At 35.2% G+C, this 25,997-nt stretch overlaps 1 protein-coding gene across 3 annotated transcripts in view; it reads left to right on the top strand.

Annotated features, from left to right (window-relative positions):
• PRKN (parkin RBR E3 ubiquitin protein ligase) overlaps positions 1-25,997 on the top strand; it is a 758,368-nt gene that overhangs the window by 227,016 nt on the left and 505,355 nt on the right. For all 3 annotated transcript variants that reach the window (XM_083830275.1, XM_083830274.1, XM_083830276.1), the window contains one exon: positions 16,321-16,561. In XM_083830275.1, coding sequence (XP_083686401.1) covers positions 16,321-16,561 — 241 coding nt within the window. The remainder of the gene's footprint in view (positions 1-16,320; positions 16,562-25,997) is intronic.

Raw genomic sequence — 25,997 nt, 5'->3', positions numbered from 1 at the left:
GGTGACCTGACAGTGTTTCAAACAGATGGAGAAATCCATCACAGGAAAGCACAGGGAAATCGTATTTGTTAAAGTAGGATCAGTGGGATGTGAAAACAAAATCCTTAGGAAATCAGGCTTTATTCATTCTTCTCTGCATGGCACAGGCTGGCTTGCCTGCTGTATTCATTGTATTTTTGGGAGAGAAAACAACAACAACAACAACAAAAAAACAGTTCAGCAGTTCCTTCATAACTAAAGCTTTCAAAAAGATTTCAGAGACCAAAACTATCAAAATGATAATTGATATGTGAAGTATGGAAAATATATTTCACAACCAGATTCTTTTCATGTAACATTAATGAAAGTTCACATAATAGAGTTTAGCCAACTGCATGTTGGCTCTTACTCTGGATATATGGAGGTATGACCCTCTTTGCTGCTAATAAAGTATGTGACCACTGTTTTATGTTCATCTATGTTCAATTCCGTTTATGTATGTGCAGAAAAAGACAAACAGCTTTGTCTTATGTTGGACAAAGTTTTTTAAATGATCTGTTTTTTCAGGTCTCTACAGTGTCCTGAGTAAAACAGATAAATTTGCAATTACTGCTGTCTTATCAGTTTCAAACACAAACAGGAAGGTCTCCATCCAAGTCATTCCCCTAAATAGACTATTTTTAGCTCTCCTTCATACAAGCATTAAAAATTTCTTGGAAAAAGGAATATTAACACATTTGTGTGGACATGCACATGTTTTCCTTCTTTGTAACTATCAGGCACAGTGGAATCATTACATATCTGCCTGTTATTTGGAGCTCTGCAGGGTCACAATACATCCTTCAGATTTACTTCTTATTTCCCAATCAATGGAGATGCATCCACAGTCAAGTGTAAAATGATATTCATGTAACTTCCACCAAGAAAGGGAAAAAAAAGTAAAAGAACAACAAAGGGGAGAGAGAAGATTTTCTGATAAGACTGAAATCAGAACAAGATTGCTTTTGATAAAAGATTGATGAAGAACCATTCACTGCTTACAGGAGAAAACATTTGTGAAAACAATTTATATTTGAAGCTTTTGCTAAGACATGAAAAAATCATTTTAATATTTATTACTTATTGCAAAATTGATAGGCAGCTTTTGCATGATGAGGTCATGAAATACGAGATTGGTTCAGGCAAATTCATTACTTCTATCCTCTTCTTTTTCTGTTTTGATATTAGTCTGCCTCTCTCCAACTTTATATGTAATTTTTCTGTCATCTTTTATGAAATACTTGGATGCCCATCTGGTATGAGAGTAGGCATTAAAATAGCTTTTGAAGCAAAGAGTGCCTAAGTTAACACACTAAGAGTCAGTATTTGTAAACCACATTAGAGATAAGCTCAGTAAGATCAATCCTCTTCTATAGATTTGTGTTAAATTACTTTGACTGGTGCCAGGGCAGGCTGCCCTATTTAGGAGTTTTTTTAATCCGTGAAATAGACCCAAAGGGTTCAAATCAATAAAAGAAATTACTTATGTAGGTATTTCTGCAACATTCTTGTAGAATTCTTGTGTCATGTGGGATTTGATTTTATGTCTAATTTAAACAATCGGGAAAATGAATATAAAATGCAAGAAGAAGAGGATTCCATGAAGCAGAGGTGCATCATCCATTAATGTTACACCACATGGTTTTACTGTTCAGTCATTTGCATTGCATATGCTGCCATATTTCTTACTACTTTTTGGATTTTTTCTGACACATTGCAGGGCTACTACAATGATCAAATGCTTGAGGTCAGATCAGAATACTGTCTGCAGTGGGACTTGTTAGCCGTAAACTATCATTGGTACCACAGAAAACTTTTCTAAGAGGAGATCCTGAAAGACTTGCACTGTTTGTGTGAGGGAGAAAATTGGTGAAGGGACATGATAAACATATATAGAAGAACAGTTGTGAAGTGAATGTAGATGAGATTTTTTTATTTGGCTGTTTCTGTGGGCATGATGTAGAGGGAGTTTATAGCACGAGTGTTGTGGTTTAAGGACAAACATAGTTACAGCTACCATACTGGCAGACCCAAGGCAGTAGGATTCCTAGAGGTTTTGAGTTGTGTTATAAAAGTACGTATCTGTCTAAGAATAATAAAAATATTTCAAACAACTAGAAAATGAATGGATCCTCACACTAATATTACAGGAGTTAGGTAAAAAAATAAATAAATAAAAAATCTTCCATAGACAATTTTTGCTGGAACTGCCTTTAACAGTTACTTATAATTTTCCCTTGAAGCCATTGGCAGTGAGCTAGATAAACCTATATAGGTGATCCAGTGTGGCAGTTCCTCTCTTCTCATCAAGTTACTATTACAAAGCATGCCAGTTCTTTGATTGACCTTCGTGGCATAATCCTCCTATTCCCTGCTGCCCCCAAATTATTTCTCCCAAAGTGTAATGTTTCTGTGTTCTTTAACATTTCAAAAAATAGCATTAAGCAATAAGATGAAAACTTTTTTTTATTTTCCTTACAGTTAAAAGCTCTGTTCAGTAAAAATTGTTGCACTTAATATGACGGGGAAGGTGTTGGAAGATTCTGTTTTGCAGCTCAGAGGAAAAAAAAAAATCTCACAGGATGTTAGAAATTTATGAAAGTAATTAATGATGTTTTACTGAATACTAGATTAAATATTAGCTTGAAAAGCTATGTAAATGTCCTGAGTGCAAGGAACAGCTGCCCCTGGGCTTCAAACATTTGCATATGTTCATTCATTTAGAGAAACCTTCAAGTGTAACTTAAATATGTGTAACTATGTTTTCATCTCTATCACTTACTGATTTCTGCAGCTTGTTGGGAACCAATTGAAATTAGTTTGGTTCTTTTTTTTTTTTTTATCATGAGAAGTCAGTTTTTAATAGTAAATTGCATCATTTTATCTTTGTGAGTATATCAACACTCTCTGTATAACTGGTGCATCAATGTTTGTACTGAGCCAAGCTAAGATGAGTCTGTTTGATAAGCATTTTAGTTCTGCACATGTCCTGGTTGGGAGATGCTGGCAGAGGATTCCTAATCCCACTATGTCTCTATTGTGCCACAGCTTCTGAAATGTTGACATATTAAGACTAACACAAACATTGAACTGCAAGTTTTTTAAGAGTTTAGAAAATAATGTGGGCTATACACCTTTATTCTTTGCTTTTTTTACTCACCATTTTTTTTTTCTCTCCTCAGTAAAAATGGGGGAATTGTCACTGGTCATTACTGTCAGAAAATGACAGCAGAGTTTTACAAGTATGATAGTCTCACCTTTAGGAACACTGAATCCCTACAATAAAATTTGTATGATCTTTCAGGATTTCTGGCAAGTGTTTTAGATACAAAGATTTACAGAGCAAAATTCTTCAGTTTTTATGAGTGCCCTTTGGCTGTGTCTTTAAAGGTGAAAAATAGCAACAATTTTACATGTAGAGAAGTTCCAACAGGAATATAAACTATTGCAAATTAATAAAGAAAAGGAAGTCAGATACAATTAGGTTATACCTAATTAATACCTAGGATTTGCCACATGAGTTGTAATTTTGCAGTAATTTTTACAGAACATGCTCCTTTTAAAGAGTGGTATTAACATAAATGTTTTACCTGCATGCTCAGATGATCACAGGCAATTGAATTTCCAAGTTCACAATGACCACTCGGCTGTGTCCATGTCCTTTGCTCCTCCACCTTGTGAACTAGCACTTGTTAGCATAACTCTCCGTGATAATTTAAGGCAGAGGTGTCCCAGATCTTAGCTGGGAGGATGGGTGTGCATAATTTTGTGTGGAAGAAGGCACGTGCTGGAAGACCTGATGCAGGTGTGTGCCTGTACTCAAAGTGCAGCTGCGGTCAAGGGACTGCCTATGGCATGAGGATCAGCAGTCTCTGGTCCTAAAACCCCGTATGTGACTCGTTGGCCAGGCAAGACGTTGGAAGTGCATCTAGTACAGTGACAAAGGACTTGTCTGTTTTGGCCGGGTGGCTGCCTTGCCCCAGAACCTTGGAGGTACTTCACCGTACTGAGGATGAGTGATCAACCGCTGGAGCTTTGGCACCTCCACCATTTGCATTCATAAACCGATATTGCATAGGTTCTTTCTTCCAGAATCAAGATGAATCACAATGACAGGTTCTCTATTTATTTCCAGCTCACAAAATCAATTTGTTGTTTTATAGTAAAGAAAACTATAGCACAAGTGGTAATTCCATTTCTTTATTAAACTACCACATTTTGTCTCTTAAACTGAATTAGGGGTTTCATGCATTGTCAACGCAGGACAGTGAAGCCCTTTGTGTATCTTAAAGTCAAAAGAGGTGGTTTTCAAGCTTATTCCCATTAGGTTGCTAATATGGTTCAAACTTCATTTCCAGTGTTCACATCTGGGAATGATTGTGGTTTAGCTTGCACCAATTAAATGTGGGTTCCTGTACTAGGACTGACAGCAAGAATACCAATTAGTCCTTTAGTCTGATACTTTTTAGAGCAGTAGATGCTATTAAAGTAAGAACAGTTTATTTCCTATATTTCTACAAGCCAGTCATACCACACAGCAGTAGCCACAGTCAGCAACAGCAGCAGTTTGGCTCTGGGTACTAGCTGTACTCTGTTTTGCTCTTTTTTTACAGAGGGGCATTTCAGTGTTCCTTCCTAAGCCCATACTAAGATCATAGACTCATGTTTCTCACAGCCCCTTTTGTCATTTTCCAGAAAAATCCAACCGTCTGAGATCATAAACCTCCTGAACAACCACAAAACAGGATCTAATGCTAAATTCTTATGTACCCAGTCCAACCCTGGTCAGCCAGTCAGTGGAGACACTTATGTTGTGATAGGGAGATAAAAAAACTTTTTGGGTGCAGGTGCCTTCCTGGTTTAGCATCTCCATGCAAGCAAACAGGACCAACCCCTCGTACTTCATTTAAGTAACATGAATACTGACAGTAGCACATATACCACAGTTTTCAATGTTAGCAAATGAGTCCCAGGTTAAATAATGCAGCAGAATAAAATCTAGAAATAGTAGCAATAAAAAGGGTTTCTAATGTTTTAAAATGCAAACAAAATAGAACTTGTTTCATGGTTCCAAAAAACTGGTGAAAGCTTTTGTCTTTGCCTCATGCTTTAATGGAGAAGCAACTTTGACCCCTTCAGACACTAAATGAATTACAGTCTCAAGGGTTCTTGTGCAACAAGCATTGTTATCATCTCCCAATTGTCTAAATCTCTCTCTCTCTTTTTTATCTTATTTTATTTTGTTTTGTTTTATTTTATTTTATTTTATTTTATTTTATTTTATTTTATTTTATTTTATTTTATTTTATTTTATTTTATTTTTTTTACTGTGTGCCAGATGAAGTCAACTTATACAGTGATCAAGCTGCTTTTCAGATAACCTGTACCTTGGGCTCTCTAGGTCCTCTTAGATCTATTAGCAATGTCTGCACAGATGCCTTCAACCTCTTTCAAAATGTACAAGTGCCTTACAGCAGCTTGCATTCACAGGTATAGAAGAAAAAAAAAAAAAAGTAAAAAAGTAGATGAATTGGTGCTGGTACAGATTTATCTAAAAGCTTGAGAGGTATAGACCGTCTGGAGTACAGCTGGAACTGGAACCCAGGTGAACTTAGTTTAAGTCCTCTACCTGAATTTACATCTTTCCATGCATTTTAGAGGTAAAATATGCAATGTATTATTGAAATTTGCAGAATAAAAACTATCTACCTGCCATCCCTAGTGTTTAACTTACACAAGTATCTCATTGTTGAATAAGGGAAATTCCTTCCATTGGTAGAAACACAGGAAAGCTCCCAGATCCATAGTCTTCCCTATCCAAGCAAACCCACCTATCCCTGTTTCCTCTGCATCTTTTCTGTTTTCAAATCCAGTGTTAGCCTGTTGGAAGCAAGGAAGACAATTTAGCCTATTCTCGTAAGGGTTTCAGTTTTACAACCTGTTAATTGCAGCCATCCATCTCTAGCATCATTTGAGTGCATGCTGATAAAAAGGTGACTATAAGCTCCACATCGCGCTTAGCTATGTGCTTCTTAACACGTATATCACTGAATTCACTTCAGCTCTTTTCCCACTCAAGGCATAGAGGATAAAGACAAATGAAGAAACAAACAAACAAACAAACAACAACAACAACAACAAACTTAGAAATGTGCTTGTCATTAGCATGAATGTTCTCAGTAACTTTTTGAGAGGGACGTCAGTTGAGACTGGACGAGATCAAAGAGCTTTAGGAAGCTGAAAATGTAGCCTTAGCACCACAAGTTACAGCGTTGACCCTTGCAGGGATAAGAACAATGTTGGCTCTTACTTCTCAGTGAGATGAAAGCTCCAGGACTGTTAAACTGGTCCCCAGCTGAAGTCACAAAGTATTCTCACACCATGAAACAGTAATTAACAAAAAGATGTGCACCTCACCATTGGAATACCCATCCACTATGATAAAAGGAGTGCTAAAAGACAGGGATGATGCTTGCTGTGTTCTGACATGACAGTCCCTTTCACAGAAAGCTAGAAGCCTTGCTGGTAGTCTCTATGCTTTTTCTTATTGAAGTGTGGCAGCGTGGCAGTCAATGGCTTTGTCTAGTTCCTCTCTCTCTCTCTTCTTTTTTCCTTTTCTTTTGTGGTTGAATTACCTGTTTTTCAGCTTTAAAATTTTTGTCTGTGCTGTAAAATAGAAATGGTTTCCAAGTCCAGTGTTATAAGGCTTGATTCCCATTGCTAAGGTAGGTTTACAGGAGTTTATATGCTTTCTTGGCACAACCATTAACAAGACAATTGTTTTAAAAATAATATATATATTAAAATTATTTTAGTGGATCTAACTAAGCAAAGTGGGTCTGATCCTCTCAAGAAACCATTATGGTGATTTTACTAGATACATCAGTAGAAAGAAATTCTTAAGAATTGCTGTGAAACCTGTCAAATCTCCGCCTGGTGAGAAAAATGGTCAAATGATCTTTTACACAGAAGGATTTTGTTCTGAACAGAAGGCAAAATATATTTACTAATTTTCATTTAGTCATTATATGGTACCTTTATTTGTTTCCTTCAGTCTCTATTTATAAACTTTGATAAATGTAATGTTCAGCAAATCACTGCACAGAAGTCTGTGAACTGCCAGTTGTTATATGCATCAATTTTAATAAAAAAACAATACTTTTTAATTATGGAAATACCTTGCCTTCACATAACATGAAATGTGTCTGCTGATGCCTTTGGTTGGAGCTCAGAATTAGGCAATTATGGTGTGTCTACACTACTGTTTTAGTTTGAAAGCAAATGAACTAGGTGCCTTTTGAATGAAATTAAGCAGGAAGATAAATTTCAGGACCTCACCTACTGCATCCCAGTTGCAAAAGAGCATACAGTCAATAAGGTGAGACCAGAGGTTATCTAAACTAAAACAAAACAAGAAACAACCTACCCCAAAACCTACTTCTCCCTCCCTCCCCAACTGTAGGTCAGGTGCTCATTACCAAGTGTTTTGCTGTAGAGAGCAGATTCTTTCTGCTGGCCCGCATTACTTGCTGATACAGATGTAGCCTGAGGAATTTTTGCAGCCTTGGTACAACTGAATTTCACACCACATGTCCCTTCCCCACGAATGCTCATAAATGTATGTTTGTCTTGCGTGTGTTTTCAGAATCTTAATCTTGATCTGAATCCAAATTTAAAAATTTCTCATCCACGTGAAAAGATCTGAATATTCCAGATTTTTTGGATGTTCAAAGTAAGAGTTAGAACTCATCCGTGACACATCTATAAAAAGCATGTGATATGTTGCAAACTGAATGTATACAGAAGAGAGATGGCAATGATATGAAATGTCTTCAAATTAATTGTCAAGAGCCGTGTTTGTCTTAATAATTTGGATACTAAACTTCCCTATCATAGCTGATGATATATCACTGAAGATTTCTATCTTAAAATTGAATGGCCTCACGGGGAAATAGATTTATTTTTTTTTCAAGGTAAGGATAAAAGCACTCTCCTAAGGCAGGTTTTATCTTTTTCATGGGTCATTATTCTCTTGTTCTGATGTTCAAAAACATCTTTCATCTGTGACTCAACAAGGCTTTCTAACCTCCCTTTTACAGTGGCAAACTTAATATACAGGTTGGTTATTTAGCAGAATGAGTCTGGATTCGCACATTTCATATTTTCCATTTATGCTAGTCCTTTTTTTAAAAAAAAAAAAAATCACGCAGATGGCTTAAAAGTAAAACAAAACAAAACAAAAATCTCATTTTACAGCAATTTTAATTCTTTATATTTTTTTAGCATTCATCTTGTCTTCTATACTTGTTGTTGTTTTTGTGTTAGTTGGTGTTCTTCAAGGGATCAACTTGTTACATACAAGCATTTTCTGATACGGCATATTTCTTACAGCTTGAGATGGTGAAGAATCTGTAAGATAACGATTTTGTAACTATACCTCTATTCCCAGCCTCTTCTACCATAAAGTAAAATCCAGTTAGCTGTCAGCTGTACTGCTAGACTTTTTGCATTCCATAGATTTTCTAGCAACATCCAGCAGGTTTGTTTATCCTGCTTAATAGGCAGGATATTTGCCAGAAATCAACTCTAGGACCATTCTCACCTCCCATAGTAACGTTAAGACTAAACCTGAGCCTTCCAGTAAAATCAGGGAAAGCTCTGGAAAATACTTGATTTCTTGTGAATGGTTATACTAGTGGGTTAACAAGTTACAAAGTAAACCTACACAGGATGTCCACTGGGCTTTATTTATGGCTGCTCCCATAGCTACTGCTCTAACTGATGAAGAGATGTATACGTGGGGGTAAGTAGAAGACTCAAGTGCTCTTTGGTTACAATGAATACCAGACACTGACCATAAAACATGAGAAAGATGGCTGTGAGTGACTAGTTGAAGTAATTGAAATACATCTTTATAGCTTATTAAACTTAAGCAATAAATTCATATGAAATTTTACTTTCCACAGTACAGTCATAACTATATATATTAATTTTTCCAGTACATTTTGGAGAAGGAAATTTCCCAAATTCCTTTCTGTAGCCCAATAGCTGCCACGATAGTCTCTGGTTCAGTGTGAGGGACAACTGAGCTCTCCAGGAGATTTTCAGAGTAAGTGACTCTGTACTTTTTCAGACACAATTTATGTCTCATTTATGTCCTGGATAATTTGGCCTCCCATGATTAAGTGTCAGTGTGAGGCCACTTTTATGCTTATGCCTCGCATGCTCACTAATGCTTTCCTTAATGTACACACCAACTGAAAACAGAAAAGTGTTGCTAGATTGGCAGCTTCTACCTGGCTCACAGCTTGTGTAAAGTTAAGAGGATTTAAAGGGAAGAGGAGTTAAGAATTAAAATTTACATTATTCAAACAACATGTAGTCCACAGTCCTGAGTCTATTCTGCATGCTGCAGTCTGCTAGTTGTGCTGGCTTATGATTATTATTTTATTTTTTTCCGAACTATGTACCAATTGCCATCATTTAACCCAGAAAAAAAAGTGTCCAAAATGTAATTCATGAAAGCATTTTGTAATATACACTTGTTACTTCTTCTTTTTGGTGTGACAAGAAATCAGAGCGATGGAAAAGATTGTCTAAGCCTTGTAAATAATGAGCCTTCCTATTTTATGTTTACATGTAGGTAACATACGAAGATGACACCTTTACAGAGTATAAGTTCTATTAAGTAGTTCACTGCTGAAGATAGTATATAATCAGGTGCAATCAACTGCATTTATGAGGAAAGCAATCAGTCACAAAAACTTGAATGTATTCATTTTTAATTTAGTATCATAAACTTTTCATTGATCAGTTACTTTCTATACAGATATTAAAATAAACTGCAGTTTTAGCTGTTGTTTTTAGCACACAGTACATGAAATTACTAGAACAAAAAAAAATGTTACTTCACTGAGGAGAAAAGTTTCACCTGAATTTAGTGTTCGTTTTACTGTTTTTCTTTTCCATTTTGTATCAGCGTGATATATTTTTAATGTCATTTTAATATCAAACTAACAGCTTTCTAAACATATTATCAAAAAGTTTGGCCACCTTCTATGTCTTTTACAGATCATTACAGGGAACTTTAAAGGTAGTAACAGTAAACAGTGCATATTTTTCATGTTGCAAACTGTCTGAAATGTTGCCAATAAAATATTTTTACTTAGCTTAAGGATTATTTTTTCGTTTGGGAATTTGTGCTAGAAGGTCTATATTCAAGAAAAGTTATGGCATTAATAATGTCATGGTATTAGTAATGCCCTTTGCAAACAGTGGTACAGCATTGTGAAGGTCTTATGTTGTGTCCAAAGTATAATAATCCTGCAAGTTTACTAGCTAGAATTATATCCGTGTTCCTTCCATTGAGCTACAAGATTAACACTAAATTTTGTGTTTTATAATCTGAGAAAGATAGAAATGAAACATAAAGTTATTCTTAAGTCAGAAGAGAGTGGGGATTCAATTTTAATCTAAATTTAGTTTGAGGAAGTTTAAGTACGATGGGTTGAATATTTCTGGCAAATGATTAACTCATTAATGAACTAGTCAATATAAAATTATTAGTCCTGCACTTCTCTTCAAAGAGCGTCATTCAGAGCAGAAACTATGTAGTATATGACATATTATTTTATGCTGTCAATCAAAGGATTTTATTTTTTATAAAGTCCAATCAAGACTTCCTGCTACACAGAGGAGCAATTAGCTGGGGGAGATGTATTAAATCATACTCTCTGCCTTTCTATTCCCTGTTGTCCAAGTTGCATTGTTATGTTTGCTAAAAATAATGCAATTTATTTTAAATGTGTATGAATTAACCCTTTTTGTATAATACTACATACAAAAGTACCTGAGAGAAGCTAAGAAGCAAGCCTTCAAGAAGAGGAATTTTCCACGTTGATATTCAAAGCAATGATATGATTTATGGTTTTAAGGGAATGTCTCAGGACTTAGGACCATCCTCTCTCCTCATAAAGTCTAGATGGAGTTTCTTCCATTCACCTGGCACTTGCAGATGTGAGAGAAACAGTCTTCACAGAGGTCTTCAGAAAGTTCAATCTCAGGGAAGAGAAAACATGTACCAGTATATATCAGCATTGCTCCTACGCTTGCAGTTTGCGCTAATCCTGAATTATCAATTGGTAAACACAATCGGGACTGTGACAACTTTACAGAACTTGAATTTTTCTGGAAGGAAGCTAATAGGATGGCCTCGATTTGTTACACAGGAGCATTTTCCTGAATTCCACTCAACTTTATTTGGTTATGCAAAAATAATTATTTTGCCTTCATCATTCTCAAACAGTAAGTAGCAGATTCTATATCTTAATTATAGTACCTTAACATCAGATTAGGTCTTTCTATATGAGAAGGGTTTTTTTTTTAATGCTGTTATGTCTGTGTTTTAGGATGAAAGTTTCAGAGTTTTTACAGTGTCAAATTAGCACAATTCTAAAGGCATTATACTTCATCAGTGTGGGTCACTTTATCAGTCACTAAATATGATTTTTTTTTTCTTAGGGGGTGGTGGTCCTTTGGAAACCCAGGAGTTGGACTTGATGATCCTTATGGGTCCCTTCCAACTCGGATATTCTATGATTCTGCTAAGTGAAGGGTTTTCTGCCTTTTCATTACATTTATTTGAGTATGTGGTGCTTTCAGCAGTACGTCTATTTTTCCTTCTATTTTGAAGCGTTGCTTAGCACCCACAATATTTTAAATACTAAACAAGTACAGTGAAGTATAACTCTGAAAACATTGAAAAGGTGAACTCAAGTCAATTATAGATATATTCCATATCATCATAAAATAGCAAGTAGTTTCAGATTGCTGGAATTTAAACGCTAAGTGGGCTGTATGATGTAGGCCCAGTGGTGCACTGGCTTTTTTCACCCACCCCATGTGGAGCAATATTTTGTTCACTGCCACTCAGCAGACAGAATTCACACAAATAGATGGCAATATCAGATCAGGGTGCTGATTTGCTACATTATTTTAATAGAGTTATTATTTTTTCCTTCATATTTCCCCTTGCTGTGACCTGCTGTAAGGGTCTCTAAGCCCAAAAGCTTATTTAGTTTTTCTTTCTTTATCAACTAGTTAAATAAAAGATGTCAAGTCTTCTTGCAAATCTTGCTTCCTATTTCTTAGGCCATCGTGGTTCAAAAGATTGTGAATATTACATCTGTATTATTATTTTTTTTTTTTGCATAATCTCAATTTTGAAATGCATTAATATTTCAGCTTTTGCTCCCTATGTAATAAATAATATTTTTTCTGTTGCTTTCATCATATTTGAGTCATTTGATCTGAGATTAGGGGATAAAAATTGTATTTTTATCCTTCCTACAGATTTCCTTTCCATATCTGCTGCCTTGGAGACTTAGTCTTTCTCCTTGGGTTATGAGAGGGTTACAACAACAATACAGTGAGGTTTGGTGTTTTTTTTTTTCTTCTGTCTTCTAGGAACTTCATGTGCAGTATGCATTTTTTTTTTTTCATGTTTAGAAGGTCACCTTTAATGTCTCTTTACACTATCCATGGGAAAATATTTTTCTGATAAAGTTGCTGTGTCCCCTGCACTTTTACATTGGTCCTATTGCTTTGAAGAGGTGTGTTGTGCTATCGGCACTCTGGAGAGCTTTTCTGAGTATTTTATTCATTCTGCAGTTTAATGAGACAAAAATGTTCCCCATATCTTCTCAGCTGATATTGAAATGCAGCACTATTAAAATAAACCCTACCTGGAAAGCCAGCATTTTGATTCTTGTTGATCATTCCTTTGAGTTTAAAATACGTTTTCTTGAGCATTTGCCTTGTGTGAATCTCTTGCTGAGTGACATCAGGCAGTCTATCTGCTTAATGTAAATAGGCAGCAATTAGGCAAACTTATTGATTCCACTCTACAGGCCCAGGGATTCATGGGCAAGGAGGTTGCTCCTCAGATAACAGGAAGAGTTTTAACTGGATTTTAGGTAGTGGAGCTTGAAGAACTGTTTTTTCAGTTCATCTTCCACTGGAAAAACAAAACAAAACCAAAAACCCTAGTGGTTAACATGAAATGAAAATATTTCAATATTATTTTCGGGACAAAATGCCAGAAGAAATTTGCTTTTTTAAATTCAAATCCAACTTCAAATTAAAATTATTCTCTTGTCTAGTATTTCTTCAAATTAAAGATTTCAAAATTAAAATGCTTTGTACTTCAGAAAAAGTAGTATGACTTCTCTAGTGGGCGGTGTATTTTTTCAGTTGAGAATACTTCCTTTGGCATTGATGTTACAATCAAAAAATGTTGTCAGAAAGATGTCAAGCAGAAATCTGTCAGAACCAGATGATTTCAGGGTTACTGAAACACAGTCATCTCTTCCCTTTTCATGATTTAGCTCAGTATTCCCCCATGGCTTTACAGTCAGCCCACAGCTGGCAGCACCAAAGAATATCTTGTTATTCACTCAGGGTTTGCTGATTTAGCCTTGTGAAATTCAACTTGAGAAGTCAGAAAGAATATGAAAGCAAAACAGTTTGGATGAAAAAAAGTTTCAATTTCCTCTGTTATGAATTCATTTGTCCAAGTTGGACAAAAACCTCCCTCTGCAAAGAAGCAGTTCTTAATACTGAGTTTCATCACTTCTGGATCTTCTCCCTTTGCACTCATGGAAGTAGATAGTTCATAATCTGCAATATATGTATGCCTACAGTATTTTTCTTTGGAGTATGGATTGCAGGCATTAATTTGGATCAACAACTAAGGCAATATCTCTGGAATCATTAATAACAGGTATTCTCAGAAGAAATGTTTCCTGAGGCATAAAACAAATACATAAAGAAAATGGAAGTGACATTGACATAAACAATTATACCTTCGATTTGTGTTGCATTAGTAACCTAAGGCAAAATCTAAAAACTTACAGAAATAGCTTGAATTCTGTGGACCTAGCCCATCTGCTGTCCATGAAATGTAGTCTGCTATAAAGCATTAATCACCCTACGTCTGGGAACTGTTTGGTGATATTCTTATCCTGGTCTCTCTCACTGACTAAGAAAGACAGTAGACAATGAGAAAAAGTAGAAAAAGGCAGGACAAGCTCTGCTTAAGCAAGCTAAACTGCCAGAAGAGATGCTCATTAAAACATGGTTTGGCTGACTGACAGTTGATAAGGGGTTTTCAAGGTTGCAAGTTTTTATATATACCTATTTCCCTTTGTATTTCCAGCTGTAACTGAGCAAACCACTTTGGAGCTCCTCATTCTCTTAGGTTATTAATTTCATTATTAATTTCTCATAGGTTGTTAATTTCCATACTCTAATATTATGCAGTATTCTGTGTTGGAGAAGTTTTAGAGTGACAATGGAGTTTTGATTTTGTGTTAATGAATAAAATTATTAATCTATTTAAGTGGATATTATGAAAATGTTAGAGACAACAAGTTGTACATAAAGGAGACCTTTAATGTCAACATAATATTTAAATCTACCAGCTATTTTATTTGAATATTAAGTCTGCAGAGTCCTTGCTCTGAAAAATCTCTACTGGATGATTACTGCTTCACTAAGGGAAGAGTATGTTATTGAAAATTCAAGTTAAAAAACAGATTTTCACCTTTTAGAACTGCATTACATAATTACATAATGAAAAGGTGGAGAGGGAAGCACAGAGTAATAATGTACTAGACTGTGTGAAGTAAAACCAGTAAACAGAAATTATGAGACCAGGAGATAAAAAGTGATAGAAGAGAAGGTGGTACAGAAAGCTATACAGTACTAAAATGTCTGTAGAGGAATCTTTTGCAATTAAATGTGAATGTAATAATTGCAAATACAAACTATTAAAAAAAATCAAAATTATTTTCTAGATATGTAGACAAATGCTTCATTTTTTTTTCTTTCTGTTCCTCCAAAATGTATTCTGCTATCTTTCTTGATGTTTCAGTGTAGACGTCACCAATCTAATGATGCTGAGAACAGTTAGAAATGCTTTTTCTTGAGGGAATTTCAAGCTTATTTCTGTGTAGGTTGACATTTATATGTGGTTCACTCATCACAGTGGAAAATTAGGTTTGGATCACCAGGAGGTATCACCCAAAATAGAACAATTTTTACTTCAAGATGTGCTGTGGAAGGATCAATGCAAGTCCTTCTTGAAAGCCCCTCATTAATTATAGGTCAACTGAAAGCTCTGTAATTGCTAGTTCTAAAGTAACATTTTGCATTCCTATTCTGTGTTTGGAAAACACCAAGCAAAATGTGACTTCTATCCTGACTTATCATAGATAAACCTTTCACAGGATCCTTATTCAGCTTGCTTTTTTCTAAGACATAAGATCTCTAAGGACTGACTAAGGGTCAGAATCGTAGAAGCATGGAATGGTTTGGGTGGGAAGGGACCTTAAAGATCGTCTCATTCCAACCCCCTTCCATGGGCAAGGACACCTCCCACTAGACCAGGTTGCTCAAAGCCCCATCCAACCTGGTCTTGAACACATCCACAACTTCTCTGGGCAACTTCTTCCAGTGTCTCACCACTATCTGAGTAAAGAATTTTTTTACTTATATCTAATCGAAATCTACATTTTTTTTAGTTTAAAGCCATTACTCCTTGTCCTATCACTACACTCCCTGATAAATAGTCCCTCCCCGTAAGTCTCTCTCACGAGAACTGAGAATGAGGAAGTACTTGTGCATATGTGAGACCTCTTGGGCTAATATTTAACAATCCTGTTATTTTACCAGAAAAGACTAGAGCAAACATGACATCTAAACACAGACTTAGATTGAAAATTACATTAAAGAGAAGAAATAGGTATCGGTTTTCATCAATAGCATCATCATCCCTGTTTCTGTTTACAAAGACGCTTTGGAGAAGCTTGGTCATGAACTCTTTGTGATTGTCAAATTGACCCTAAATTATTATATGAAGACTGTGTATGAGTATTATCTGTACAAATGCATTCTATGTGTTGAATACACTTAACACTTGTTTTAATAGTGTTCTCTCTGGAGTTTTTACTTTGTGCCAATAAACCAGACTTATTTAGAGCTGTTGGCTCTGGTCCACCATTTCCTTGTTAAATGTTTAGAATTTTTGTAAGTGTTGTGACCCTTTTGCCAATGCAAGTGATCCTAATTCTAGCAATTTACACTTGTCACTTTCCTTTAAACTCCATTACTGCACACTGAAATTCTACACAGAAAGGCTTAGAGACCATTTAAAAAATAACAAATCGGAGATAGAGGGATTTTGTCCCTTATGCCACAGTTGTTTATTTTATTAATTCTTGGTATTTTGGTTTTGTGTTGCAGAATTGTGACCTGACCCAGCAGAGTATCGTTCATATTGTTCAGAGTCCACAGAAGAGCAGTCAGAAGAACGATGACGCAGAAAATAAGCATGCTGGAGGCATTCTAAAAACCTTGGAAAGAGAATCTGAAAGTCTAACTCGCATAGATCTCAGTTCTAGCATCCTCCCATCACTGTCTGCAGGGTTGGCTGTTATTCTGGATACTACAAAACCCAGCATTTCTCTTCCTTCTGAAAAATCAGGTAAATCAGCAGTTTGGTACATTTCAATACACAGACCCAAATTTGTAAGTTTCTTAGTGTGAACACTTGTATACTCCAGAGGAAAAAACATAACGTATGGTTTCTTTTGGCTTTTTTTTTCCTTTTTTTTTTTTTTTTAAAAAAAAAGCAACCGTATTAAAAGGTGATAAGCATCTCATGCTTCTTCTAGCAAAATAGTTTTGCTTAGTGGATAAACTCAGTGATTTCTTGTGTTGGTCCTATCTCTAACTTGTAATATGCTAATATTTTTACAAATAAGCTGGAAGAAAAAACAAACCACACACACACACACACACAAACAAAAACAAACAAAGAAAAAAGAGGTCTATGAGCAAGCAAAAAATAGTCCCTCTAAAATTTCCGTAACAGAAGTTTCCATAACTAGAATGTTGGGCAACTTTTACGTTGGAAATATGTTGAATTCCCAATCTGTTGTAGTGTTTTCATACCTGTACACTTTATAAAAAATATTTCTATACAATGAGTTTCCGATTTATAAAAACATAGCTGGTACAAAATATGATGATGATTCATACTGTGGATTTGAGTAGTTCTTTGCCCACCAAATTATTATTGAGCATATTTTTTTCTTCATCGTGAGCAATCATCTGAGGCACAAGTTAAGTGTGGCAAATGGATTGTGCTGTAATATTTAAAGTGGTTTTGGAGAGATGTGTCCCAGTCAGAAGGAAATATAAGAATATCTTAGCTACTATTTTGATCTTCTCAGAGTAACCCCCTCCTACACACACAGTCTGAATAACACTGAAAACTGTGTTGTCCCCACTGAAGAAACATCATTCTGTGGAATACCAGGCTCTGAGTAGTGATCTCTGGTAACAGTCCATCAAAGATGTCTTTTTGGAAAGAACAATATACAAAATACCCCTTATACGTGACGTGGAAGATAATACCAAACATATAGGTCCAGAGAAGGGAAGATAATACGTAAGTATGACACAGAGATATCACTGTGACTAAACTGAACACAAAAATAGTCATGCTTAACATAACAGCTGCTAAAACTATTAAAATAATTTTTAGAGATTTTTTTAAGTAACTCATGCAGAAAATATACAATTCATGGGAGGGTCAGAGAAATGCTCCATAACTGACTTGATCAACCTCTCACTGCCAAGTAATGATGAATGAGTGCAGTTTACGAACAAATTAGTGCCCAGCTTAATGATCCATATCTCACATTCTGCATGAATAATGAGATAAAAGGGGTGCATTCCAATTTAAATCTGGTAAGCTGAGGACAGAGTTTCAGGCTGGGCCTACCATCTAAGTCAAGGCAAATGTGTGAGCTTCTTAATGCTACTTACTTATTTTTTCACTAAAGTACATGATATTTATGTGGACTTAAATAGTTGTGTTTGACTTTACAGAATATTTTATATATCTGTAAGGCATTTTAAACTTTGCTAATGTAGTGCATTTTTCCCGGACCTTACAAATTCTGTGAAGAGAAGTACCAACTGATAGGCATCTTCTGTTGCAGCAAATATTTTCATAGCAGAATGACAGCTGTGGGAAAAAAAATAAATTTTGAGAGTACATGTGAACTAGTTTTATCTCTGATTAAGCTAAACAGATTTTTTTGTCATACTGAAAAAAAAAAAAGAAAAAAAAAAAAAGAGCCACCTGTCATGACTGACAGTTCTGCCTGGAAGGATATTAGTAACAAGTATTTTTTAAAGGCCTGTTATCTTCTCCTTGGCTTGTTATGACTCTCACAATGAGTACTTGACCTTGCCTCTGCTCTGCTCTACCACTTTTGTTCAATATGGAGGATTTTTATGGTTTTGTTGTTACCAGGACTTGTTGTGGGTTAGTTTGTAGTCATAAAATTCATTGAAGTAAGGACTAGTCTAGATTAAAAATGATCCATCAAGAAAAAAAAAAGAAAGAAAGAAAAGATAAATCATGAGTTTTTCAGTCAACTTTACTGTGTAGCAAGCATTTGTCTTGACACAACTGTGATGAGTAACAGTAATGGAAATGAGTGGCTGAGGGCTGCATATGCCACCACTGCCACTTTCAATGATACTTATAAAGCTGTTCTTTTAGAAGGTGGATGGCTGTTGTGGTGATTTACCTAAAATAGAAACCTATCCAGTAAAACCAAGCATTATCTTTTCCTGTGTGTGAGAGATCACACACCATGAACGGAAGGCAAATTTAAACCTACAGTTTAGAGGCAGAGGATTGATTAATTGATTATTATTTAGTCTAACAAGCTACACAACTATTATTTAATTGTAGCAGTAACTGGTAAGAGGCCACATCTATTTCAGAAGTCTAAGGTATTTCTGTTTGTTACCATAGGATGCTGACACTATAACCCTTGCCCTGCTTTTGTTTTATTTTGCCCACTTTTGAATTATAAGGACAAAATTTTGTGCATAACTTTTGCATAATAAAAGCTTCTCTTAGAAGCTTTTTTTCAGCTTTTGACTGAAAAAATAGTATTTTTAAAGTATTTGAATTGAATACATGGAGTTCAAATTGTAGAATTGTATCAGAGAATCCGGGAGAGAGAACTCTTGTTATATTGTACTGCTATTATGTAAGTACACTTATGTAGTATAGGCACTTATGTACTATAAACTGCTGCATTTGATCAGACAAAAGCCCTCATAGCCTAGCATCCTGTCTCAGATAAGGGTTATTATCTGAGAACACAACAGTACATCCTCTTCCCTGCTTGCCCCTCACCTTAGTGGTGAGTAATGAAACCAATCCTTGATTTGCCTGGAGAACCATCTTATAAATATTGTGTTTTCAATGTACAAAACACGTTTGTCCATGAGAAATTCAGAAGTTTGACAGTCCTTAACAGGCTGAAAAAAATATAAAAATTGATATAAATAATCTCTGCATCAAGGATTTCCATGCTTCCTCTCTTTTCAGAGAAAGGTAATAGCAATGCATTTTTTTTCTGTCTGATGAGTAACACCTTGCATGATTTCTAATGAGCATGTGAAAAAATCTCAGCACAGGACTTTCATCCTACTTCACCCTCATCTAATTTAGAATCTGCCCAATATCTCAGACACAGTGCTTTGATAAACAAGATATAAGCAAAAAAAACAATGATCCATAATAGTTGCATATCTGTAAATAAATGAACAATGTGGCCTGAGAAACACTGAATCTGAAAAACATAAGGGTTCCTATGGCCCATCAGCTGAATATAGGCATGCATCATGATCGTGGGTCCAAGAAACAAATGTGATGTTTGGGTGTATAAACAGGAAACTCTGAGTGGAGTGGGAGGTATGCTTTACCTCTGCTTCTGGCACTTGAATTGCTACAACTGGAATACAATGCACCATTTTGATGTCTAAACTTCAGGAAAGCTGCTGAAAAAAACCTGTTAAATGGTTCAAGGGAAGAGTCACAAGAAAAATACAAAAGGGCAGGTCATGATTGGCTCATACATGGTATAATAATGTGATGTCCATGGGAGTGAAGATATAACGGGAATCTTTGATCTTATAAGACATTTGGGGGTTTAAGCTTTCACTGAAACTGAAAGCCATTGAATATAAATAACACACATGTATTTTAAGTTGCCAGGAAATTAACCACTGATGTAAATTATCCTGGCTTATAGTGAATTCTCCATATTTGACCATTTAAAAATAAATACAGGCTTTTATTTATTTATTTATTTATGCCAAGCAAATCCATAACCTCAAAAAACAAAAAACAAAAAAAAAGAGTTAGTCTGACAACATTTGTTTTCTGTAAGCTTCTACTGATGTTGTTATCTACTTAATTCCTGGGTTAATCCATTATAAATGGTTTTATTATTTTGTCTGGATCTATTAAATGTGCTTGTCATTATTCAGCTCTTTCTCTTTACAACTTTTAAATAACACTTATCTGGTCAGTTCCCTAGCATGTGCTGGTGTTCTTTAGCTAGCCTTTTAAAAATACTTGCATGCTTCTTGCAATTCTTCTCTGTCCCCTTATGTTTCCTTTTTTCACAGAAGAGTAAATAAGCTACTGGTATATATTGACTTAGGTGGGCCAAGCCGTAAATTCTAGCAAAAAGAGCAATTGATTCTCTTCCAGCTAGTTAACAAAATGCTTTGCCAAAACTTAACACTGGTTAAAACCTGCTGTCCTTGCATATAATACAAATACAAGTTAGAGCAGGTAAAAGGGTCATTAGCAAAACCTCAGTGTTGTTAGTGTTTAAAAACATAAAGTGATAAACTCTTTTCAGGTCTATGTAAAATCCGTTATGTGAAAGACACAGGCAGAAACTTTTAGAAGGAAAATACAGAACTTAGGGTTTGGTAGTAAGAACTGTGCATACTTCCAGGAAAAGCTCTGATGAAATAAAAAATAAATAAAAAATTAACTGAGGGTATTGCCGACAGTGTATGAACGCTTTTTAAATAGTATTCTGTTGATAGTATATTGACACTTCTGTGCTCTGTAATTGATATTATTTTTTATTATGATTCTTTTAATCAAAAAGCCTAAGAGGATAAGATTTTTTGTGTCGGGTTTGTTTGAAGTAGATGAGTAAATGAGCTCCTGAAGTATTTTAAAATTACTTAACATTTTTTCTAAAACTTACGCTGTCAAATTAATTCCAGATCAGGGAATGGGATGATGTACATCTACACCTCCTCATTTTAATGTGGCATTAGACTGAATACCCCTAGAATGAAAAGTACAATTGCAGCTTTTTCTTATCCTCTTTTTGAGAATGCCATCAAAATGCGAGCGCTGATCCATCCAAAATGGCCTCTAGCACCAAAAGAGCATCTGTATTGATACCCTCAGACATGGAGCTCTGTAAGCGTTTAGCAACTGAACTAGACAAAACTAAGACAAGTACAACAATGAGCTTACTTTCCCATGACCTAATTTTGCTTTGCTGCATCATGAAACTAAATGTCTACAAATTTACTCTTCCCTTAGAAAAAAAGAAAAGTATTCCTCAAATTTCTCTGCTTTCATTTAGCTACATTTTTAAGTGGGAAATTAATCAGTGTAAAGATTTTTTCCAATGGCATCTTTGTGCAAATCATTCATGGATTAATTATAAAATAAACTAATGAATTAAATGTACTTTAGATCCTTTGTATTGTAAATCAATAGTTTGAGGAGGGGACTATTTAATTTGCATTGTGTAATTAGGTCCTTTTTTTTCCAGAGTTATCCAAATCTTATTCTAAAAACAAGTGATCAGAGTACTTACACCAACCTTTCTTAAATGTCTTGAAATATTAATACACCATTTAAACATGGTGACGTGGTTCCTAGAGTAGTTCTTTAGACAGACATTCATTTGATAAGATTCATATTGCTGTACAAGAAAGAGTAATAAATTATTTCATATGCAACCAATGTATTGTTTCAGTAGACACTTTTAAGTAACTATTTAGGTTACTATGGTATTTTCAGATTTGGTGCACTGAGAGTTTACTTTTGTATTAGGATTAAACCACTTTTGATGGAAATGAAAATGCATTATGCTGCATATTGTGATTTAGTCTACATTTGATTCAGAGTTTTTAAAATGCATTGTTTTACAAACTTTTAAATATGAAATGCAAAATCAATTTGAGGATCAATCTATATCCTGAAAAGGAAAGGAACTAATTTACTTATTTTAGAAAAGCAGAACAAAGTACCAACTCAGCAATAATGTACTAGTCCTGATTTTGACAAATACTTTCTGGGAAGCATGGCTGCATTTGTCTTCATTACACACTGGGTGAATATACTGTATGTACAATTCAGTTGAAACTGAGCAGAAATCACTGTGATGGAGTATTTAGAAGACTGATAAATAAGGCATATTTTAAACTTTAAAAGAAAACTTTACAGAGTTCATGCATTAACTGCTCATTTTGGTTATCTCCAGCACATTGTTAATAATTAGCACCATGCATTCATTACATATACAAAACAATTTAACTGTTAGAACATATATCCTAAATTTTCTGTCAGTATACAGTACCATGGAGCTGATGCTTATGTGCCTTGTAATCACCGAAACTGAGATGATCAGGCCTGAAATCTCTTTGTCAAGAGATTCTGGAACAGAACTAGAATTGTTTTCCTTCCTCTCCATCTTTCCTGCACATGCTTGATGTTTTTATACAATTTGTTCACTTAACAAAAGGGACATCCCTTACTGCTTACCCTTCCTGGGTATTCCATACCTGCAAGGTGTTCTGCCCATTTGCAGTATCGTGTGCTTCTTTGTTTTGTTTTGCAAACTTTTGTCCCTTGGATGCCTCCTGTGCGCAACTATACACATCCTTATCCCTTTGGTGATCACACTGATATATATTTAACACAAAATGCTTATACATTGTGCCTGAATGTGTCATCACAATGTTACAAGATGCTTTTCAGAGGTAACTATATTTTGAGTATGTGCATCTGAAGTAGGAAAATCCAGGTGTGTACTAAGAGAAGAGTATGACCATAAACTCTTCATATACTCTTTTTACATAGTGCAGTGAGATTACATTTCATTTTAAATCAATCTCACTAAATATTTGCTCTGTACTGAATGAGAACTTCTTTGAAGTTTTTAATGAGTTTCCAAACTGATTGGCAAATGTTGCATTGCAGAAGTTCTCAAACTGTGATCCATGTTTGAAGCTCTGAAATCCAGAATGATATTTATTGGTGACCAATGGAGATAATGGTCATGGTGATCTAGCTACACTTACTCATTTTCAGCTGCTAATATATACTAAAATCCTATCTGGATATATGTTAAATTTCGCCTCTTGATTAGCTGCTGTATTTTATTGGTGGATGCTATATTACTATGTTTGGAGGTAAGGGCATATAAGTCCATAAGAAAGTGCTTCCAGTTAAAAGTTATTCATAGCATCATGATGTTTCTGAAACAATACTCTATTTTTGATGCACAGCATAGAAGAGGTTTTGTGGATACAAGTCACATCTCAGACAGAAAAGAGCTGTTCTACGAGATCAAACCAATTGTCTATCTCAATCTAGTTCTTCTTTTTCAATACTTACCTGTTTTGTATCCAAAAGAAAGCAAGTGTCCATATTATATAATGTTATATTTAGAGGAGAATTTCTTTTTGCGAGTAATCACCCGTCTGATTATCCTTCATGTCTACTATCTGGGTAAGTTGACAAGAACAATAATGGCGTTCCTTAATTTGACCTTCTTTGAAACAGCACTTCCTAAACAATCTCGAATGTCAATTCATGGGTTATAATTGGAGAACAGAGACAGAGTTTTCACCCCACCAATTAACTGTTGCTAATTCTGTCAAAACTTCTTTTAAAATAGCTAAGCTTAAGAAAAGTATTCTGGTTATTCTGCTTCCAGTAGTGTTATAAAAAAATTGTCATTACAAAGTCCTTGGAAATTTGTTCGTATGTGTATTGCATCTCCTGATAGGGTTATTAACCCTTGACAGCTCACTGCTGCAATACTTCCAAGTTCTCTATATAAAAATTGATATCCCTTCTTCACCTTCGAGCAACAGCCAAAAGTGAATTTATAAGAAATTAGCATAATGGAACCTTTTCAATAAAATGATAAATTGAGTCCATTTCAGAAAACAGAACACACAGTTGATAATTTATTGCTGTCAGTGCCATGCTGGAGACCTCATTCGTATCATATGCTTTTAACACTGATGAGAACAGTGCCATTTTCCCACACCTTGTATGTCTGTGAAATTCATTTGAGAGGAGAAATGTTCTTTTCTAATGGAGCCAAAAGCACTTCTGGGAATGCTCATCCTTACATGACATAATTATCTCTCATGAACGTGTCTAATTACTTTATTGTTTTTAAAGGCCCTTTCATGTTAATTGAAGCCGATAACATTTTCTAACTCCCCTGTGTCAGGGGGTAGGGTGGGAACACTGATGTGTCCTTGGAATGTATTTTTTTTTTTTTTTATGGGTGACAGCATAGATGGACTTTCTTCTGCAAATGCAGAATTTGCATCTTTATGCCATCAGCTGGAGGTGACATTCGTGGGTCAAAAATGTTCTGTGTTTATTAAACAAAACTATTCATGTTGTGTTTTCCAAAACAATTACTGGCATGAATTAATTACTGATGCTACAGGGAAAAATAGGAAAATAGCACTTCAAAAGCACCTTTCCTACGTGGAAACACCACAATAGAGATGCATTGTGATTATTTTTTAACAGAAAGAGTCCAATTATGAGGCACACATGAAAAAATGCTTTGTTTAAATGTGATTAAAAACCAGTAGTTTCCACTACTGTGAGGCTTAGTGTTTGCACGTGGTTTCTATGACAAACTCTTTCTGCTCAACATGACATGAGACATATTCTTCTCTCAAATCACATGCTTGAGTTTCATTAATGTCATTGGGAGTTCTGTGCACACAGCAAGAAAAGAGGGAGAACAGGCCTATTAGAACAGCTTGATCTACAGAAATTAATTACATGGAACAGATAGTTTAATAAATTCTATTGATACTAGAAGATTAAAAATAGCCATCCAAAACTTACCCTGCTCTCTCTTTATAAAGAAAAATAGCTTCAATGGTACTAAATTCAAACTTCTGTGAAAGAAAAAGATCATTGCATTTGGCAGAAGACAATTCTCTCTCTCTCTCTCTTTTCTTTAAAAAGAAAATAATGGTTGTGGCAGGATAATGGGCAGTTCATTCAAAAGATTTAATTCTTATTCACAGAAAAGCAGAATAAAACTCAGTGCAGTCTCTTGCATTGCTTTGCCAAAAAGTCTTTACAATTTTGCCCTCAGCTTTTTTAAAGTGAAGGTTTCACATTTCCATTGCTTTCTGGGTGATTGTTGTTGGAGATGCTAAGGCCTGCATGTCCATGCAGGCTCCATTTCAGAGCCAGAGACTGCCAACTCTGAATCCAAGAGGATTTCAGTTTTCTTCTTCATCCTTTGTTTTGTCAAGGTTTTATTTTCTCTTTCTTTTTTTTTTTTCTTTGTTGTTTGTTTGTTGTTGTGTTTTTTTGTTTGTTTGTTTGAGAATACCTGATCACAACACCTGAGATTCTATCAGTTTTATGTAGATTTCCAAAAATTCCTCAGTGTAGTATTTTTTCCCTACTCCGAGCTATGTTGAACCCTGTGATTAAACCTTGCTTGTGCTTATGCATTCTTCTTATGAGTGTACTGCCTGCATTATGCCTACCAGCTAAGCTTATTACCCCTGTGAAACAAAATGGAGATCCACCCTTGCAAACAACCGTTGCCTTATCTAGTTATTAAATATTTTCTACATGTTTCTGTATGTTGATATTCTATGGCACCTACTAACATTGGTTAGACTTTAATTTTAAGAGAAAACTGGATTGAGGTGGGAGCATTTGTGATCATATTATCAAACTGAGGAAAAAAAATGAAGAAATGTTGTCTTCCTTCATTTGC

This window comes from Anser anser (assembly GCF_964211835.1).
Source record: "Anser anser genome assembly, chromosome: 3".
NCBI lineage: Eukaryota > Metazoa > Chordata > Aves > Anseriformes > Anatidae > Anser > Anser anser.
Note: the sequence above shows the minus strand (reverse complement) of the source record. Positions and strands in the feature narration are given on the sequence as shown.